Here is a 23,060-nt window from a genome sequence, read left to right on the forward strand (position 1 = left end):
TCTTTTCGATCCCATTGCATCCAGACAGCAAATTTCTTTTCTCATTTGCATTTGACAGTCACGTGTTCGTTTGGAATCGCGTCCCCCAGGGGTACACAAAAAGCCCCTCAATCTTTAATCAGATTCTGAAAAAGTGCCTTGAATCCCTAGTCTTACCTGGAAATTCAGTTTTGGTGCAATATATAGACGACCTCTTGGTGGCGTCTAAGAGTCAGAAAGACTGTGTTGTTGACACCATTGCCTTACTGAATCATCTAGGTGAAGGAGGACATAAAGTATCACCTGACAAACTACAGTTCTGTACCAATTCAGTAAAATATCTGGGGCACCAGATAGAGAAAGGTATTCGGAAAGTTACTTCAGAAAGAATCAGGATAATTCAAAACATGCAGTTACCTAATACTCAGAAAGAAATCAGAATGTTCCTTGGAGTTGTAGGATACTGCAGGCAATGGATTGTGGGATTTGCAGTCCTAGCAAAACCATTGATAAAAATGACAAAGAAAGGAGCAAAAGACCCAGTGGAATGGGACGAGGAAAGCCTGACAGCATTTACTAAATTACGAGAATGTCTGTGTACAGCCCCCGCGTTAGGAATGCCTGATTATTCAAAGGAGTTTGCACTGTTTTGTGACACACGAGATAATTGTGCATTGTCAGTCCTAACTCAAGAGCATGGTTTGACTAGACGTCCAGTAGCATATTTCTCTGCTACTTTGGATCCAGTGGCTGCTGGATTACCTGGATGTCTGAAAGCTGTAGCTGCAACTTGCATGAGTCTTGAGCAGAGTGAATCCATCGTTATGGGACATCATGTAACTGTGTATGTTCCACATGCAGTTGTAATCCTACTGACCAGAACTAAGACCCAGTATCTCACACCTAGTCGGCTGACTAAGTATGAGAGGATTCTAGTAGGTGCTGCAAATGTAGTCATTACTCGGTGTAACATATTGAATCCAGCAACATTGTTGCCTGAGTCACTGATTGCAGAAGCAAAGGGAGAACTTGAATCCAGCTTTGGATTTACACAATGGACAGCATTGAATTTAGCCTTGATTTATTTAAGGCAGAGACAATTGTACTCTATGTCCTCAGATTTGTTAAATGATGCAACAAAAAACATTCCTCAATGTCTGTGCTGACTACTGCCTTCGATCTACATTGTGAGGGCTCATGATTCAGGTGGAATGGCGATTGCACATGACGCATTCCAGTAGGCACATTGTACCAGTGCGGCCCGCCCGAACCACGAATCATCGCAGGGTGCGCATACACTGAGTTCTTCAGGTACCACTAACTCACTGCACCACAAGTCATCTCCCCGTGGCCTTATTAAGACAGAATTCACTAGGCAAAAAACATTGCTCCCAGTGCGGCTGGCCCACACCACGCATCATCGCTGGCTGCGTAGACGCTGAGAGCCACACCTACCACTAACTCCATGCAGCTCAAGTCAATGCCACATGGCTGTGGGCCCTTCCTGACGACTGCCTCCGGTCTATACTGTGAACAGTAGGGCTCACAATTCAAGATTAGTACCAATGCAAATTGTGTAAGAGACTATAATCGGTTAAGAAAACCAAATGCTCCCAATCTGCAACATCGCCACCAGACATACGTACCCATTTTGAGAAAGTTAGAATGCACTGCGTGACGTGCAATAGTTTAATTTGTTATGGGGAGCAATCAGTAGACCTAGTTTGAAGAACAATTGATAACCATCAATGGTAGGTTTTTTTCCCCCTCAAAGTACATGCAGTCCAGTATGCAACATTCAATGCTTTGAGTGCAGCTTGTTCAGACCACGCATCATCGCAGGGGGAGCACACGATAAACACCCGACGTACCACTAACTCAGTACACCATAAATAATCGCCACGTGGCTTTAGTAAGGCAAAATTCAGTAGTCAAAAACATTACCCCAGTGCGGCTTGTCCGGACCACGCATCGTCGCAGGTTACGTACACACTCAGTCCCAAAGGTACTACTAACTCAGTGCACCATAATTCATCGCCACATGGCCGTATTCAGGCAGAATTCAACTGACTCTTCATTCAGAGTACAGTACCAAACTAAGTAAAACGTCTGTCAAACCCTATACAATATCCCTTTAGTAGTCTTCCTTCAAAAACTTCTTTTATATCAGTTCTAGGTTTAGTTGAAAAACAAAATTCACGCTGCAAGTGCAAAGGCACACTCAATGGCAGTCTACACTGCGGACAGCACAGGTCACAACTTGAACTATAATGTCCCTGAAACATACACATTTCGACAATGTATTCCATACATGTTTCAACTTTTATTTCAATCGTGATTACAGATAATGCAGTCCAGCCTAAGATCTACACTGCGGACAGCAGGGTTTACAACTTGAATTCAGCTTTGGATCTACACTACAGACAGTAAGGAATTCAGCCTTGATTTATTTAAGGCAGAGACAAAAAATACTCCTGTGGCACTGCTAGTATACGCGAGCACCTTTAATCCCTGCATCCTATGAACTATGCTCACAAAGAATGTAGAACACTGCGCCAAAATGTACCCCCACCACCGGCAAAACCAAGTACCTCTGGAGCATCACCTTTAACATCGCAACCAGACATACGTCCCCATTTTGAGAAAGTTAGAATGCACTGCGTTATATGCAATTGTTTAATTTGTTATGGTGAGCAATCAGTAGACCTAGTTTGCAGAGCAATTGATAACCATTGATGGTATTTTTTTCCCTAAAAATTCATGTAGTCCAGTATGCAAAAGTCAATGCTTTGAGTGCAGACTGCTTGAACCACACATCATTGCAGGGTGAACACACACTGAGCACCAGACGTACCACTAACTCAGTGCACCATAAATAATCGCCACGTGGCCTTATTAAGGCAAAATTCAGTAGCCAAAAGACATTCTTACCAGTGCGCTCTGCTTGAACCGCGCATCATCGCAGGCTCCACACAAACCGACCCTACCTAAGTGAACCACAACTCATGAACCCTTTACGAAAGAATCTTCTAGGTATTATTTCACATATAGTGCTCCTACCTTTGAACAGCAGAAGTCATAACCCGATTATGATTGAATATCTGTGTTTATCATGATTACTATTCTACTTGTTACCAACAGCAACGTAATAAAATGGAGTGGAGCACACATGCCCGTACCCACTTCAACTATCTATCTGTGTACTTATTATGTTTGTAAAATGCTGTTCCTGCGCCCTACCACATTATATTGTGCTGTAAACAGCGTATGCAACCATCTTACCTCTGCCAGTAACAAAAACTTTGATTATCTAACTTTCTCTCGCTCATTCTACAAATACAAACGTACAAAGTGGATCATTACAATACTGCAAAGAAAGTGTATAGTAAATTTATAAGTGTGTGCTATTTCTCATTTTTTTTAGCATATTTATATAGCGCGAAGTCGACCCAAAACTATAAGCAATTTACATGAGCACCGTATTTACAGCACATTTTCAGGCAAGCGTAGATTACATCATTTCTCTACAATACCAGGATGTGGACACGCCTCGAACACTCATTTCCAGCACCAAGTTCGACAGTATACCTGAATGACCACATACGTAAATATATTAACTGCCCTTCATGTGCCAAAAACTGCAACCTAAAGCTTTCACAGCCCTGTATTACTACAACTACAACACTTCACTGAATGCACAACAAACATTCATATTTACAGAAATGCGTCTTGTTCACCATCTTTTAAGTGTGCAACTATGGATGAATATAGGATCAGTGATACTCCGTACCTTCCATGTTGCCATATTGTGGGACTTTACAGAAATAATCACACATTTGTGTTTAAGACCCGGGTGACGGTAGCACTACAATACGGACACCCGATGGAAATCTGAGACTTCATGTAGGCCTGAACTTCCGAACAGGGGGGCCCACTACCACGTGCGTGGCCTCTTTGGTCACTGAGTTAGTGGTACCGCAAAGACTGAGCAGGTGAGGAACCTGCGATGAAGATAGGTGCACGAGTATGTCCTTTGCCATAGTGATATCAAGACTCAGCACCAAATCTGAGACTTCATGGTGGCAGAGCGGGACTGCATGATGTAGAACGTACCTTGTCCGCAAAAAGGTGAGCAGTGATGCCTGGGTGCGCAGCGGACGGAGTAGATGGGGTGCAGCAGACTGGATACAAAAAGGCGTTGCTGCGATTTAGGCGTACGCAGTCCTATATACCGTATCTTATTGCATTTGTATTTTTTTTCCTATAGCAGGAAAGTTTTCATAGTTGGTCAAAAGTCAGTCGCTTGTGATGATTAAAACCACGTGTATCACTGCGCACCACTTGGTTTCACAACCGGATGAAAAACATTACTACTCTACTAATTCTTCATAAATCGAAGCCCATTAAGCAAGTTGAAACTGTACAAATAGTTGTATTTTTAATACGGGAGGGAAGGTGTGTGAAAGGGCGATGTTATTCTACTCCACATTAAGATAGTGACAATTATCAATCATAACATCTTTCTTTTACTATCTTTTAGATATAGAGCTTCAGGGTGCACTATGTCCCGACACGTGGTGGAAGACAAACCGGTGACAGAAAGGTGAGCTGTGAATATTCTTTTCAATCACTTTCTCACTTCCTCTCTCCTTTGATAAAGAAATGAGGCACAATCTAATCTCCCTTTTTATCTAACAGGTTGTGTTGCACAAATTGGCGCCACCCTCCCCAACACCTCCAAAGCTCAACGTTTGAGGATTCTGCGATGATGAGTGGCCAGCGTAACAACACCTGAGAAGGTTGCTTCGACACGTGGTGGGCCCTCTTTGAATCATGCCAATGGCACAAGGTGAGCAAAGAAGCTTGTTTCGGAAGCAATGAGAAGTCACCTGTGGGCGGAGAGAGTGGGTAGTGTGCAGCAGCTTGACTGCGTAGAAATGTATAATTACCTCCGGGCAGTAAGAATGGATAGGTTGGAACAGTCTGGGTGCGCAAGAAAAGGCACTCACCTCCGGACTCTGGGAGTCAATGGGGTGCAACAGGCTGGGTACGCAGTAATAAGAACTCACCGCTATGCAGTGGGAGTGCATGGGGTATAGTACTCTGAGAGAAAAAGAGCACACAGACACAACCTTGCAGTGGACGTTTATGTAATATGTTATCCCGAGTGTCCAAAGACATAAAGCAGAAATATACTTGTGCAGTTGTATGTACTCTGCTATGACTAACTCTATACTATCTTTCAAATCACTAAACTTGAGGGTGCACTATGAACCGGCACGTACTTGGACACACAACGTAGGCAAAATGGTGAGCTACAAAGATTTTCTCCAGTATTAACACTACCTCTCCTGCTCCATCTATTACTTTCTCTCTCTCACACTTTCAATGTTGTTTTTTCTCTGTTTCTCTCTCTCCCTCTCTCTCACATTGTTTCTCTTTCTCTTTTTTTTGTTATGGACGCTGCTGTCCACTCTGCAGATAAATAAATCATGGCTGAATGTAATACACTCTGCAATGTAGAAACAAAGCAGAACTCAAGTTGTGAGCGCTGTTGAACACAGTGTTTACAAAAGGTAAGCAGAGCAGCCTAGATACACAATGCCTCCAATTAAATACCTTGCAAATAAACTATATTGTCCTGCATAATGACGTGATCTCTCACCTAATTCTGTCTCATCTCTGAATCATTTTAAAGAGCTGCTGGACCATACTGTAGATCTGACGCAGTAGGCACTTCGCTACAGACACCTCTTCAACACGGGCCTATGAGAGGGGTGGGATGTATCAGGCACACTGCACACGTGCAAATAACCAATATTGCCAAGTGTTATGTTAGTTTTTGATATTTGACTTCACTCAGTCACATCAATCTAATTTTAAACACTTATTTTCATTTTTGTTTTGCAGGTTACCTACTCTCCTACCATTGGAGTCCATCTCACATTTTGTTTATTATATTGTTATGTTAAAGTTACTTTTCTAGTTATTTATTTATTATATTGTTATGTTAAAGTTAAGTTTCTAGTTATTTCTTTTTGTTGTAATAAAAGTTAATTTAAAAAAGTGTATACGTCTTCTTTTTCTGACATTTCACTATTATTTAGTGTGATAATCATATGATTAGAGAACATTAAACAATAAAAAGTACAAATGATGTTTAAAACTAGGAGTATAACACTTAGGCTAACTCTTTACCAGCTATTTACCAGAGTCTGTAACTGCGATTAACGATACCTATGGAAAATTTTAAAAACTCCAGCACAGTTACTGTTTGGATTAGCAACATTGTGTGGTGCACTTGTGATCTGTGTGCTCACTTAAGTGTTCCATGAACTGGCACTATGGTAACAGGCAGTAAGCAGTTTGGGGGTAGGGTTGAAAGCTACTGGCTGTACAGAAACCGTTATATTTACCCAGGGTCCTCTACATCACAGAGGGAAAAGCAAACTGAGACTGTGGAGCAGATTTACAAGCCCCTAGCACACTTTTGTGTCACTTTTCCCATGTTAAAAGTGATGCAATAGTGGCGCAAGGGACTTGTAAATCTGCCCCTAAGTACATTACGAGCAAAAGAAGTACACAACTGTTCGAATTCTTTATCGATCACAATTAGACAGTGTTGCTTCATGATTCACAGTGTGCACTTCACTAAATACTTCATGGCTATTTAAATAGGAGATGGGATTGTTGACATTACAAAACTTGGGGGCATATTTACAAGGACGGGGTTAAAATTATCGCCGCTTTAACGTCCGCAAACTACAGCTAAAACGGCTATAATGGACTTCAAAATCCTTTGTTGTCTTACCGAAAGATTTTTTCAACACTTCTATTTGCTATGGCTGGGTGAGAGCCGAGGCTCCTGCTCTGCCATAGCAAACTTGGTTTGCATTTTGAAATAAAGAACACAAAAACCTACTCTCTCTTTATGGGGGTCTCTTTCATGTTATATTGTCATAGGAACACCTACCTTGCCATTGGGAACGCCTATATTGCAAATCATTGGAGATACGAGGCGAGCCGTTAGCAAACCAGCTGCTAACATGCGTTAATGCATCTTAGCCTCGCCTAGTAAATAGGGCAATATCATTTTCAACGCATTTTTGGCTTTTTTTTAAAAATTGCGGCAAAATGGCACTTGTTAATATGCCCTCAAGTTTGCAATGACACAGCGGGAACCTTGACTCCTGCCATAGCAAACAGCAGTGTCCCGGGTAGACACCCCGAGACACAGCAGGAGCCGCTCCTGGGGATGGTGTTCCCCAAGGCTTTAGACTGGTCCAGAATGGAGACCACGCGGCCTCCCTCCCAAAATATAAAAAGCCCCAGAGGGTGGTAATCCCCGAGGCTTAGACGGACCTTTGAGCTCACTCACCCATTTACTTTGTAGCACCGAGGAATGGTGATCCCCAGGCTACAGGGCCCCTTGGAACCCCCATCAAATGTAATATTTTAGACCCCTGGATTTGGCCCTCCCAGGTAGCTAATTTTTAAACAAGCACAGGAGATCGCGCTTTGTTTTTAGTTTTATTATGGCGGATCCATGCACCCAGACAGATTTTCTCAATTTTTTCAACAAAAAAAACGGTCTAGAGGGCCAAAATATTTCTTACCTGCCCCCTTTCTACGTTTTGAACACTTGTTCCACTGATTTCTAGATCCTCGCTTCTACCGAGGCACAAAATGGCTGCCAACACTTCCTGGTTTCGAATGTTGACAACCACTTGACAGCCAATTAGCATTCAGCGCATGATCGGGATGGTGCGCTTATAGTGCATGCAAGATGCGCAGATCCACGAGGCCATAGATATATATGTACTTTTAATTGTAATTTTCTCAGGAACTACTGAACGGATTTACACCATGAAAGCAAAAGGTACGAGTCTTAACTAAGGACTACCACTTTGCCAAATTTGGTGTAATTCCGTTCAGCCGTTCGGGCTATAGCCGCGATGAACGGTTCCTATCGAAAGTTGCATGGGGAAAACATGTTTTGGGACCCCCCTTTTTTCTTAGCCCCCGCTTCATGAATCACCCCAAGACTTTCAGGATAGGAGCGGGCCGGAGCGCTCCACCAGTTTTGAAAATTTCGCGAAGATTCGTCAACCGGCGTCAAAGTTATTGCAAATAGAATGTTGTGGATTTCCTATGGAAAATAGGTTCTAACTATAACTACCTACTGGCGACCGCCAGTAGGTAATATATATATATATATATATTCCTCCATTTTTCTCTCGCAGAAAAACCCGCTGCTCTCCTGAACAAAGCGCACATCGTCTTACAGAACCACACGAGAGGTGGTCCGTTATAAATCACCAATCTCCTTTCCCAAAGTATGACGCCGCCGCATGTGGATGCCTATTTAGAACTTTAATTGTCTTCTAAGATGGCCAGTGTCTCCAAATCGTTTACTGTCAGGAGTTCCGTACCCATATCCTGGGTTCTAACTTGTCTTACTTGGCTTCCCGGTCTTTTCAGTTTAAAGAACTTATGCAGCCTAATTTTTCTAGAGAATTTGAAAAGATCAATTCTGGTTTGTATATAATAATTAAATTAACAAGGCTGTGTAACACAACTGGCACCACAGTTATTAGGTGCCATTTGCCCATACAGGGCGGAATACTGGGCTTCTTTTCTGTATACAACAGTGAGATTATATGAGTGTAATACGTAGCAATGCATGTTTTAAGATGGCCGAAACTAAAACAATGAAGACATTGGTCCGTTTTTGATGTTGATGAATTTTGCTGCACCAATGAATTCTGTATTTAAGGATGCAGTCTTGAGCCACCCGCTGTCATTGAGAAAGGCAGTTCCTGAAACGCGTCGGTGTCTACCTACACATTTATACCTTGTAGCTGGAAAATATATATATAGTAGTCTTCTAAAAATTCACAGTTCGAATTTATATTTCATTCATGATCCTTTGTAAATAAAACCAAAATAAATATAAAAAAGGCTGATTAAAGACAAATTGGCCTGCCATTGAGGTCAAATGGTAATCTGCTGATGTTCTTTTCTGCAATGCCAAAGAGTATTAAATAACATGTGGGGCCAGATTTACTAAGGGCTGGCATTGCCCTTGGTCACGCAAGGTGACGACACAAGGCAACACAAGCCCTTAAATGGGATTAACTAAACGATCCAAAACCACATTGAGTGGCTCTGTGTGGTTTAGTAAATCCAAAGTAACTCAAGAGAGCACATTTTGCAGCCTTGCGTTACCTTGAGCAGGGAGGCATTCCATGGGTGGAATGTGGGCGTTCCCATGCATCCACCCATGGATGTTGGTGCATTCCCAGATTTACAGGGATTTGCAAACCAGGGAAGGCGTTAAAATGGTATGCCTTCCAAACCCAGACGTAACGAATAGAAATATGATTATTTCTCCTTGCTATATCATTTTTCCGCACCACACATAGAAAAGGGAAAATGTCTTTAAGGTTTTTGTGTAGGAATGCTGGCCACAAAATACAACCCTGTCAGTAACTCAGGAACCATTGTGTATGGGCCCAAGAATTGGTGCTAGGCAGCACACAGCATACTAGCACCAGTGCAAGGAGGCAGCAGGTATGCACCATATCTTTGTAAATGTGGCACATTTCTGATGTCTCCCTTTCACGCAACGCAGCACAGCACGTTGCCTTGCTGCACTGCATGATGTCTCGTCCTCCCCAACTCTGAAGCACACAAATGACCACGCTACACACGGAGCTCTGTAACTCACTTCTTTTTTCTTCGGCATGCAACCATTAACTGAACACACGTCATAAATTGTATTGAACACATCCAGACAAACCTCATATACCTCCCAATTGATTATGTAACTTTGTAAGGAGTCCACCGAGGCCCACAAGGGTCCTTCTGCAAATGATCACACAACACTACATCTCCCCCTTTGTTAAATAAAAAATAGTACTGACAACATATATACATTAGAGTTCCTCAATGAGTCATCGAGATGCTCACACCCATCTTCCAGATCGAGTCGTAAAAGTTTAAGGAGTTGCACTGTCATCTGGTATCATAGATGTATACTCGGATGCATGACTTCGGCACACAGGTGGACTTGTCTCACTTGTGATGTCTGGAGCCGACACACATTGAGGCAGCTGCTTGAAAAGTGACCAGTCTATGGTAATTGACTTTCCGGGACATTGAGCAGTTACCATGCTTGAAAAGTGACCAGTCTCTGGTAATTGACTTTCCGGTACGTTGAGCAGTCACCATATGTCCCTTACGTGTCACGACTCTCAATGGGTCAGCATCAAATGGAGCATCAGTCTTGCACTCCCGTTTCTGTTTGACTAGGACCTGGTCTCCCTTTTTGAAAACTGTGTCCCAAGCACATCTGCGCTTATCTGCATAAGTCTTCAATTTGCTTCCGCAAGAAGAGTCTATGACACAAATCTCATCAGTGTCTATTACTTGACTTGTGGTCCATTGTGGTAGCTTTGTCCCAACGGCTCTCCCAAACAGCAAGGTGGCAGGGCTTCCACCTGTTGTAGAATGGGAAGTTGACTGATAGACACGAAGGCCTGAATATAAAGCTGACTTTAGAACGATTCCTTCTGGTGCAGCATGCTGAACCACTTCTTTAAGGGTGCCCATAAATCATTCAACAACGACATTTGTTTGTGGCCAGACAGGTGTTCTTTTTTGATGCTTGACATTGAAACGACTAAGAAAGTTCTTAAACTCTCTGCTATTGAAGGGTGGACCATTGTCAAATTTAAGAATATAAGGAACACCCCACACTGAGAAAATATCTTCCATGATGTCCGTTGTTTAGAGGTCCAAAGAAATCAACCCCAATTTTATCCCACGCTTGTTTAGGAAGGTCAGACATATTTAGCAAATGCTGTGTTGTCTTAGAAGATAAGCAGTTACACAGGCGACGTTTTCAGTTCCTTCTCGACTCGTTCATCAAGGCGGAGAAACCAAACTCAGCCTCTGAGGGTTCCCTTGGTGGCTACAATGGCTACAATTTGTGTGCCAGTTCAATTACTTGATGCCTCAATCTCTCAGTTATGGCAATTCTCAAACCTCTGAGTACAATACCTTCTTGAGTGACGGAAAGTTCTTCCTGCACATTTTTTTTATATTCAACCTCATCTGTAAGAGGTCGGATGACCACTGGAAGGGAATAATATTCTTCGTCAAATCTCCTAATGGGGCACTCGCCATGGCAAAGTCACAAATGTATCTGGAACAATACCTGGCCATGCCTAAGAAGGATCGCAGCATGGTTATATCGTGTGGGGGACAAGTGGATGACAGTGCTTGTACTTTTTCAGTCAGGAGTCATTCCTTCTTCAAAGAAAATATGGCAAAAGAATTTGAGTTTGGTTTTGTGAAATTCTCACTTTTCTACATTTAAAGTGAGACCTGCATCAGTGAAAAGATGACATACATGTGTGTAAGAGCTTTATCATCCTTCTTTCGATTGGCCCCAAACACTAATATATCATGACAGGTTAAATTACTCGGCAAATTACACCCTGAAAGATTTCTTCAGCTGACAACTCACCCAAGCTGAGTCTTTTGCATCTGAACATACCAATATGAGTTGAAAAGTAATGTACCTACAGTTCTCTTCCAGCTCGAGTTGATGGTATCTTTATTTCAAATAGACAGGAGAAAACTTTGGCGCAATTCAGCTGTGTAATCATGTCTGCTATGTGTGGACCTGGATGTCTTTTTCTCTCGATTGCTTTATTGACCTGGTGCACAGCAACACAAATGCGCACTGCACCTCCACTGTCTTTCTTTGGAACCACCACTATGGGTGAAACCCATTGTGTCGGACCAGTAGAGCGCTCAATGATGTCATGCTTTAATAATGGTTCTAGTTCAGTGTTTCCCAAACTGTGGTCCGCGGACCCCCAGGGGTCCGTGACACATTCCCAGGGGGTCCGTAGGCAACAGTTTTAAAAGCACATAAACATTTCTTGTATAATTAGCAGCTTTCCAGCAACAATAAAAGTGTCAAGAGAATGCCAGTGATTAATGTACCTGCTGGAGAGTGAGGAGTGTTTTGTTCAGTGGCAGCTTTAATTTAACTAATGTAGCACAGAGGGTTAATGTGCCTACTGCAAAGAACGTGTAACATGCATCTTAAAAAGCAGCATTTTATGTGCCTAGGTTCGTGGTTACTGCTTTTGACACATAGATTCTTTTGTTACTGTGCACTTCATAAGTGACAATCGTAATCTAGCAGAGGGACCTATAAACTGTCATCAAAGAGCTGCTTGCAAACGGCATGGTACCAGTTAGTAACTTATATTTTGTCCCAGTTATTCATTATCCTGATGCTGCTAAAAAGATATATTTGGGTGGAAATACATTTTTAATGTTAAAGTCAATGCTAGCCACTGTGTTATGCTCTGAATCCTGTTTGTGCTTTTCCAGAACAAGCACTCTTTAAACATTTTATATACACACTGATTTACATGTATGATTCAATGCCTCTATATGTTTGTGATGTAAATTGCTCTGACATCCTACTATGGTATGAGAGGTGCTTTAAAATAAAATTAAATACACGTGACAGAGGGGCTATTACTTCAATATAAAATACTAAGGGCCAGATGTACGATCTGTTTTTATATGCGCGAACGGGTTCGCAAACCCGTTTGCGCATGCAAAAACCTATTGGGCCATGTACATAGCCTATTTTGCCTGTCGCAATTTGTTTGCGACTCTCTAAATAGGTTTTGCAACTTGCTATTTGGGAGGGGCATTCCCTTCCAAATAGCGAGTCTCAAAACCATGTACAAATGTTTTGCGGTCGCAAAACAGTCACAATTACCACCTACTTCAAGTAGATGGTAATGCATTTGCATGCAAATTTATTTTTTTAGGTCAGGCAGTGGTCCCAGGGACCTCTGCCTGCCCTTAGAAAATGAAACGAAAACATTTCATTTTCTTTTTTTTTTTTAAATGCATGGTAAACAGGCTGCATTTTTTGTAACTGCTTTATTTAAAAGCAGTCCGAGACATGGTGGCCTGCAGAGCCCAGCAGGCCACTATCACTGGGAGGGCTGGCATTCCCAATGGGCTCGCAAATTGCGAGAGGCTCATTAATATTAATGAACCTCGCAATTTGCGATCCCATTGGGAATCCCAAACAGTGTTAAACACACTGTTGTACATTTCATTTAGCGACTCGCAATTTGCCACTCACAATGTGTCGCCAATTGCGAGGCGCTAAATGAAATGGTCGTACATCTGGCCCCAAAATCCTTAGTACTTTGAGTATTTGTTTTGTGTGCACACGTGTGTATTATTTTTCGAATTACTTCTTTAATGTTTGAAATTTAACTCATACAAATTACTTGGGGGTCCCCGGCTTCCAGTGGTGACTCAATGGGGGTCCTCAGGAGTCAAAAGTTTGGGAACCACTGTTCTAGTTCTTTCTCAACAGCCTCTGTAAATGAAAAGCAATCCGACGGTGTTGATGAGCAACAGGACAGATGTCTTAATTAATCTGAAGTTGCACCTTCATTGTCTTGAGTTTCCCTAGTTCATGATACAAAAACAGGAATTGACTTACTATTTCAGCATGTGCATTGATGTTGCAGGGGATGGATATCAGTCCCATGTCAGCAGCAGTGCTGAAACTGAGTAGACATGTACCCAATGAAGTACCATGGAGGACATGAACTGGCGCTTGTACTGTCGTTTTCTTTTGCCTCATGGTCGCTACGAATAACCCTTAATTTTGCAATGTCATAGAAGCAGTCAAAGTGTACAAATTTGTTTTCGAGGGTGTTAGTCATGGGATTGGACACAGGGCATATGTACAAGCCCCTATCGCCACCACAACGTCACTTTTACCGGTGTTGTGGTGGGGATAGGGGCTTAGCCTCGTTTACAAGGCAGCGTTAAGCCACTTAATGTGGCTTAACACTGCCTTGTAAATAAGGCCTCCTTTTGGTTAGCATGAAACGGGTGGGCAGTGGGTGTTGCGGTGGGCGTTCCACCACAACACCCATTGTTTTTTACTCTGCCCTTTATGTACAAGGGTGGCATACATAGGAGGCAGCACCAAAATTAAAACCAGGGAAAAAAGTTGCCGAAAGGAAGAGAAATGCATTATTTCTCTTCGTTTTTTCCATGTAAAAAGCAAAATACCACGGATTGTTTGTGTTCAGGAAGGTCCCTCTTCATGTACATAAACAAGCTTAAATAAAAATGCCATTTTGTCAGTTTCATGCGTGCTGTATTAAGCTGCACACGTGAAAGTGACAAAATGGCATTTCAGGATTGTGTGCAGGAAGGGACACCTTCCTACAAATAGACCATCCTTTCCTGCATGCAGACACCCTTGCACTAAGGTGCACAGGTGCTTGTGTGGGCGCTACACTGCTACGTGCAGCGCCATCGCAGGGGGAAACGCAATGCTGCACCACATTGTTGTAAATATGGTGCAGCCTTGTCTTTTAGAAGTGGCGGAGAGAGGCGTTAAGCCAGGAAGGCTAATGTCTCTCTCCTCCACTATCTTGTAAATATCCCCCAAAGTTTGTTGTGTTTTTTGCTGGCATGATATTGATCGATGCACCACTGATCTCTCTTTGACTTGTATTCTTCTTAGCAAGCAGCCAATCCTACATGTGCACGTCCTTCTGTGGTTGACATCACCACTGCACATTCATCTTCATTGCCGCTCGAGGATGACATTGAAGAACCGTTGGAAGATAAATTTGATGGCGATCAACTTCATTAAGTCTCCAGTTGCCTCAATTGATGTTGCCAATTGGCCTTGTGGGCATGGCTAGAAAGCTTCTGTAACTTTCTAGTATCCATTTTCTCCTCTTGTTGTGACGCACTTAGGGGAATATTTACAAGGAAATGGTGGAGCGCGACACTCAGACAAATTTCGCAGTGTTGCGCTTCTCCATTTCCAAAACGTAGGGATGCACTGTATATACAAGAATATGGCGCAGCCCTTTGTTTTCACTAGCGCTAAAATTAGCTTTCTAGCGCCAAAACAGACACCCTTGCGCCATAGTGCAATGGTGCCTGCGTTGCAGGGAATGATTGTTTATGTGCAGGAAGGTGTCCCTTCCTGCACAAAAACAATCAACAATAGCAATTTTTTACTTCTATGTGTGCTGCATTCTGCAGCACACATACAAGCAGCAAATCATCATTATTTGATGATTGTTTATGTGCAGCAAGGGACACCTTCATACACAAAAACAATCATTAATGGTGTTTTTTTCTGTGTGTGCTGCAGAATGCAGCACACATAGAAAGAGCGAAAACGAGGAGAAATAAAAGTATTTCTCCTCGTTGCACCATTGTAACACCTGCTATTGCATGACATTAGTTTATGGAGATGCCTCCGATTTACAGATCTTGTAAATTTGGGGCAACGTCAAAAAGCAATGGGTGTTGCAGTGGAATGCCCACAGCAACACCCATTGCATGCCCCTTTAATGCAGATGCCTGCGTGAAAGGGTACCATATTTACCAAACAGTGTTAAGCCACAAGAATTGGCTTAACGCCGCTTTGTGAATATGGTGCAGGGCATAGTACCACCGCAACGTCAGAAAAAGTGAAGTTCCAGTGGCACAATCACCCTTGTAAATATGCCCTTTAGTTTCTTTTTCACTTTGCAGACCACTATGCAATTGCTTTCTTTACCACAGCCTTTGCATATCTGTCCAATGGTGGGACATTTACCTTCATGTGGGAACAAGAATACACATTGGAAACATAATTTCTTCTTCCTTGGAGACATTGTCTTATGGGCCTCCACTTTGTGCTTCTGCTTACTTTTCACTATCAATGCTGATTCATTCTGGGCTGTTCCAGTTTCCATATCAGCAGCCTGACGATCTGCACATTTCTCAGCTCTTGCAGCATGAAAGAATCTTAAATCTGTCACACATTGTGTCAGGTAACTTTGACAATAACGGAGAGCCTAATAAACCAGTAATTTAATTATAGAACGCTCACCAATTTTTCCAACCCTTATTTCTTAGGATACCATCTACTTACCAGTAGCTTGCTCTCTCACTGAGCTTCTTCAATGCATGTTATACCGAAACAAAACAAGCATTGGTAAACCCAGTGGGTCCGGTTTTTATGAACTAATACTTGCAAATAATGGCATGAACAAATGCTGTTTGCCAGACCTATTGGCTTTGCCGATGGTTGTTCATTTTTCCACTCTGATTCTGGGACAGCAAGGTAACCACCAAAACTTTCACATTATCATTAGTAGGTACTTCATTGTTCAGATGTGTTTGTTTAATTGTGGTTGTGTCTGCAGTGTCTGCAGAAATAAAGACAAACTTACTTGTTCTCAAACCACTATCACGATTTCAATGTTGAAATTATATTTATTCACTAAACCACTTTATACATATTTCATCTTTCAGGTCTTGATATTAGAATAAGAAATTCTACTGAAAACAGGTATTTGGCTAAAACAAACTTTAGGTTGTCAAATTTAGATTATAAATGTATTTTTTTCAAGTTCGCAAAGCTTATTGTCAATCAAGAAATGGTTGATACATTCTCCATGGCACAATAACAACATAAAATAAAAATAAAACGTACATGCCCTCCGCTTCTTCCTAATTTCCAAAGTTCTTGAGACTTGTATTTTGTAAAAATCAGTTAAAAGTAAATAAAGTTTGGCCCTTTTAGAACTATGCAAAAAAAAAAAAAATACAGACTGTCTCTGTTCAGGAGTGTTTAAAAAAATGACGGAGGGACGGACGGGTGGGTGGGGGGGAATAGGAGGTGTATGCAGAATAATACACTTTATTATTGAACGTTCTGCCAAACAAATCACAACTGAGACTCCTTTGCTGAAACATGAGGTGCAAATTTCGTTTTTAAACATGGAATGGGTTCTCAAAAGAAGGCCCTAGATTTCCCACAGAAGCGCACTTTAACAAATAAAACACTGTCCTTTAAATATGAAAACATAACGAGAAATGTAACTATTTTCCAACGCCAATTCACAATGGTAACCAGATATTAGCATACAAGCGTTAACAAATGGCTAAAACTGGACAGCAGAAGGCATGGTGTGTTACAGTCAAACTGTCATTACTAGGTATAAAATGTAACATTTATAAATCATGTCTCAAGGTCCTGTGTCTTAGGATACGAGCATATGTGTCAGGTGCATACAATGTGCCCCCTAAGGCTTGGCGTAGGACAAATAGCAGCTACTTGTAAAGTTGTACAATTCTTTTCTCCCTGAAATACCTGTGTCCTGCTTTGAGGGCAGCCATTTTGTTTCTAGCTAATGTACACATTTAAATTGGCCAAAGCAACAGAAAATGTAAGCATGCAAAACACGAAACATGCATAAATTTTCAACTCACTGTTTGTGAATTGAGGTGCCAGTAGGCACCCCAATTCTACAATGAAGTCGAACTGATTTCATAAAAATGGTCACAATTACTTTAATCTTTTGTTGAGAATGTGGATCTTGAAAATCAAACCCAGGATGTCATGGTACACTAATATCATTAACATAATACTGGGAAACAATATATCGAATAGTAAGTATGTATAGATTTTCTATACCTAATTCCACATACATGTACCTTGAAGACAGATACTTATCTTCAAGGTGCTTCGATATGGAATAAAGAATATAATTCCCTATATGAACTTACCTTGCGACAGTTTGTCCGCAGATATTATTACATCGATTTTCCACAGTACAATTATATTAACTACATCTTAAGCATCAATGAGACCTGACCTGTTGGGTGTGTTGATGAACTAGTTATGAAAGGCTAAATACAGCACATATGCCCTGAAAGAAATATACATCAGATTGGAACCCTGTGATGTATGGAGGCCATATGCTGTTATGAAAGCTAAACAAGGCCTAGTGATCCTTATTGAGGTTTTGTAGGGAATGAATAAAAAGCTCTCAGCATGAAAACTTTGCCACAGAAAATCCCATACAGATTGCAAGAGCTCACACTGTCATTGCTAGGTATAAAAGGTAACCCATAACTCAAAATCTGGTCACAGGTTCCTAGCTTCAATGATGTTAAGTTGCATAAAAACTAACACCTGATTATGTGTGTTCGAATGAAAAACTCCACCCACGCTGTAAGTTTTGCACACTCATAGCTGACTTGCAGGCCACACCAACCTTTCAAAGTTTAAAATGAACCCTATATACTGCCTGAAATAAAACAGTTGACTATGGCACGGCCTTTCAAAAGTGACGGCTCCTGAAACCTCTATCCTTCTGCCTCGTCATACTTCATTTCGGGACACTCTAGCACATAATCCTCTGGCCGAGGGCCACTCAAACGGGGGAAGCCTGAAACCCTTCACTGTGATAGGCCAGGTAGCTTGGTCCTAACAGACTTAGAAAGCCAATGGCCACCACCAAATAAAACCCTTTGCTGAGAAATCCTTTGCACCTCAGAACAGTGCAGCAGGCCTGCAGGAGCCAGGAGCCAAACACCCCAAAACATGACATTGATAAGAATCAAAGGCACAATATTGGTGAAAATATGACTTTTTAAAGTTTTGCACTATAGAGAACTTTTTGAACATTTGCCATGTTGCACCTGTATTTTCTAACTCTGAATGGCGTTTGCTTTCTCTGACTGCTCCAAGCCGAAGCAGAGGGGGCGTTTGGAAATTAGTTTGCATTGTTAAACCCAACGGAGCACCTTTGAACAGCCTCCTGTAATGCCTTTAATTATGTTCGTCCGCCATGTATTATCAGGAATGTACTGGTAGTCTCTTTGAAACAACGCCGTGCTTCTTCTTCTAGTCATCTGTACTGCCTTTTTTCCTTTTGCTCAAAACAAGCCATGCTGCTTTTTCAATGTTTGCTGCTTCCATTTGGGCAAGGTGCAGAACTCGGCCTTAGACATCCCCATGATGATGGCAAAGTCTGCCTCAGAGAGATACATCTGGAGAAACAAAGCAGACAAATCAGGTCAAATTTCAACGTAAATTAAGGGCGAGGGCACAAAGTCACTTCATTATTTCAATAATAATTTGGTGTTTGGAACTATGATGTTCTACAATGAAACTACAGAAAGTAAGCTTTTGAGAATAGTACATACATTTTTTTGGGAAGTGCAACTACGTGGCAGTGGTTCACCCGGGGAAGCTATTTCAAGTCCTAAGATTTACTTTTACATTATGTGCTGGCATGTTTGTTTAACTTGTCTAACTCAAGCGTGTCTAATATTAGTCCAAGCCGACTTGATACATGCCAGATTTCCAGATATGCTAGTAAAATAAATTTACATTGTTGCAGGGATTCTGCACAAACACAGAACTATGCGTAGGAATATGGGACCTTAGTATATAGGGACTCAGTCATCCTAGTACCTATAAGCCCAGGACCAACTATCTATAGTGTCTCACTTGCCCTCCTACTCACTTGCAGAGGAACAAGTGATTAGACACCCCAGAACACAACCCTCCGGACTCTCTCAGGAATCACAGTTACAAGACACACCCTTTCGCTTGCACCATTGTACTTCTCCTCAATAAGATCTGACAGAGACACAAACAAGTTTAAAATGTTTTTTTTTATCTAATGTGCTGTATTATGCAGTATACGTGCCACAATAAGCAGAAAAAGGCATAACACAAATATGATCAGCATAGCAAGTAATCCGTAGATCATAAAAGGAACTGTCATAGTGAAGGACAGAGTAGCCTAACCTCCCTCCCCTTGCACAGACACAGGGGGGCATATCAGCAACATCCGGCGATAATTATCGTGAAGCACACTTAGCGCTAGGATAATTATCGCCGGCTATCGCTGGATTCTATCGCGGAGGTAGCATGCTATCAGCAACGCATATCTCCAAAGCAATAGAAATCCAAGCGTTAGCTACAAAACAGTGCACTTATTGCTGGAAAACTGGCGATAATCGCACTGCGACAGGCAATACCTTGCTGATAGGGCAGGATGGACTAAGCCATGTAATCCACCTCCCATTGGATTACCATGGCTAAGTCAGATGAAAAGCAGCATACAGAAACCTGTGTTAAGTGCGGTTAGCGCTTCTTTTATCATCGCTAAGCAGGTTAGCGATTTCCTTGTTAATTGGAGAAATGTCGTTTAGCGACATTCTCCACGTAAGTTTGGCAAGGTATGCCCACTTTGCAACTCATTAGAGACGCAAAGCTGAGCGTTATGAGTAAGGGCGCTAAGGCAAGGATTCACGCGATAGCGTGACCTTGCTGATAAGGCGATAACATTATTGCTGCTTTACGGCCGAAAACAGACGCAAAAGTGGCGATAATTTTATTGAGCCACCTTGATGATATGCCCCAGGATGATTATGTATTAGAAGATCTCTGGGTGTTAGGGTGTTATAGACGATAGTTTACATCATAGGTGCTGTCATGCTCTTCTCCCTGGAAAGGTCCCTCTCCAAGTGTGTGCTACCTATCCATGTATTCCAATAAGACCAAAGTACGTATTCCCAAACAATATCTGCATCTGTATGTTTTGTATAGGTGTTTAGGGCCTGACCAGAACAGAATAACAAGGGGCATTGTTGTTCAACCTTGTTCGCAATGTTCTGACTAAATCCCAGGAACCTGCTAAGCGTGAACACAACAATGTGTTCTCATGTGAAAATATCAAAATAAGGATTTGCAAAATAAGCACATATTGTAACGTGTGCAAAGCAGCAGACAATCTGCAGCGTGCTCATGCTAACTTTGGGAAGATGACAATGTCCCAACGGGCCTCATGACAACATACCATGATTTCAAATGCGTAATCAATTTTTAAACTAAAAATCCGGCACTGGCCTGGCCCTCAGGGGTGCAAATTGGATACCGCTGGTTCAACTGAACCACAACTCACAGAATACGGTATTTGGTAAGATGGCTCAGTGAGTTACATGGTTGCTGGTGACAACTGTTGGGGTCTTCAGGTCACAAGTCTGAATTCCAGCAACTCCAACTTCACCTTCAATTCTTGGGATGCCACCGAAGGGAGCACTGTTAACATCTGGTATTTTGGGTGCTTAGACATGGCTGCATTGCAGAAAAGGCACTACATAAGGTTAAAAATATTATTAGCTGAAATCATGCTATCCATGTGAGAGGGATTGGCATGGTCCCCTTAATCTTCTGGGAAATGTGCCTAAAGTTGTCACAAGTGGGGTCGTTCCACAGTAAATAGCTTGCTTTTAAGTGGATAAGTAGTTGGAAACTAGAAACTACAATATATCTGCACTTCTGTCACAAGCAGAAAGGCAGACTAAATAACACTCATCTGCCATCAGACAGGATGTGTATTTTTGTGTCTAGGATGTATGTCCATACCAACTACCGAAAGTGTATGTCTTCACAAACTGCCGAGAATGTGCCAAGTATGACGTATGGAATTAATAAATATTGTGGTTTTCAGCTATATATACCCCTGTTGTACTTCTTCTTACTGATTCTCTTGATGGAATTCAAAGCCCATGTGCACGTCTTCTTTCTCTTGAATAAAATGTCTTTCATCTTCATTCTGGCTTGGTGATGCAGTTATTTCTAAGTTTCTACACTACGATAGTTACAAATATATAACTTACCTTTGGTAAAGCTCTTTTTGATGGATACTATGTCTAACTGCATATTCCTCACCCCGTCGATCTCCCTGCGAACCAAACTAGGGGCCTTATTTAGGAGGTTTTGGTGCTGGGCAGTGCCGCCAGGAATCTTGCATCGTTGCCTGCCGTCTAAGGAAAATCGCAGGAATGCACAGTGTCTGTGAGATACGGCACGTTCCAGTCCTTTTCCCCTGCACTGGCACACAATGGGCTGCCATGTGCCAACGCAGGCACCTTTGTGCCATATTGCAAGGGTGTCTGCATTGTAGGGGTGGTTGTTTTTGAGCAAGAAGGGATCCCTTCCCGCTCAAAGCAATCCCAAGAGGTGTTTTCCTCTATATGTGTGCGTAATACAGCACACATAGTAGAAAAACGAGGAGAATAAGGATATTTCTCCTCGTTGTGCCTCGCCAATGCCAACCCCTGTGGTGACGTTAGAATCTGACGCATTCCCAGTTTTACACTTCCTCGTAAATCTGGCAATGCTTCAGATTCCGTGGGTGTTACGTGGCAACACCAACATCAACACCCATGGAACGCTTCTTTGACGCAGTGTTCTGCGTGAAAGTGGTGCATATTTACAAGGCAAAGAAAAGCCACGCATGGTGGCTTTGCGTGGCCATGTAATTATGCTGGGGCACACTGCGCCATCGCAGTGTCAAGGAAGTGATGCTCCGGTGGCACAAAGTGTCGCTAAGGGCCTAGTAAATGAGGCCCATGTATGTGCACCTACATGCTAAATGGTGGCACCATCGGACTGTTACACGCCTTCGTCCTGCCTCCAGACATAAAAAACATGGAGCTGCATATAGGCGTCACTCCTGAGCTGTGAAGTCCACGCCCACAAACATGCAGCAGGACTGACAAGATTTAGTTTGTATTAGTTGTGTGCAAAAACTACATTTGGGCCATATTACTTGTGAAAGTCCAGTACACAGAATGGGGATGCAGCCGGGCTGGTGCAGAATCTGCAGTTAGGCAGTGTATCTATCAGAACACAACTGAAGGTATGTAACTTATTATTCTGATGGACACTTCTAATTTCAGAGTCCTCATCGTGTGAAGTCGTTTCTGAAGCAGATGTTCACAGTCAAAGTTTTTGGGTACGTCCCAAAAGTAACACAGAATTCCAACAGAGGGTCATCCCCTTCCAGCATCTCTTGTTCTCCAAAGAAGGTACACATGCATCACCATGCCTCCTGATTTCGCAACTGTTCCTGTGAGGCTTTGATTCCAACTCTGCCACAAAGCACCCTAAGATCCCAGGACCGTCTGCGACATTGTAGCAGGTTGAAGCCTTTAGAGGGGCCTTCGTGCACATCTACAGCATGCTTTGGGCTCCCACTTGCATGCTTTAGGGACACTAGGATCTGCAGGAGCCCCCGGTTGTGATTCGTCCTCTGAGTTGTCCTTGCCCCTTGAACCCACTGTGAGTTCTTGTGTCAAAATCTGCATTGGTGCAGACTTAGGGTTCGGTGTCAAAAATGAGTGCTGGTAGC

At 42.3% G+C, this 23,060-nt stretch overlaps 1 protein-coding gene across 1 annotated transcript in view; it reads right to left on the minus strand.

The window, feature by feature from the left end:
* Positions 1 to 16,315: 16,315 nt before the first annotated feature.
* The window catches only part of VILL (villin like), a 337,454-nt gene continuing 330,709 nt past the window's right edge, over positions 16,316 to 23,060 (minus strand). Inside the window, exon 20 of the mRNA XM_078665275.1 lies at positions 16,316 to 18,900. Coding sequence (XP_078521401.1) covers positions 18,787 to 18,900 — 114 coding nt within the window. The 3' untranslated portion in view covers positions 16,316 to 18,786. The remainder of the gene's footprint in view (positions 18,901 to 23,060) is intronic.

The sequence above is a fragment of the Lissotriton helveticus genome, chromosome 10 (assembly GCF_964261635.1).
Source record: "Lissotriton helveticus chromosome 10, aLisHel1.1, whole genome shotgun sequence".
In the NCBI taxonomy this organism is placed as follows: domain Eukaryota; kingdom Metazoa; phylum Chordata; class Amphibia; order Caudata; family Salamandridae; genus Lissotriton; species Lissotriton helveticus.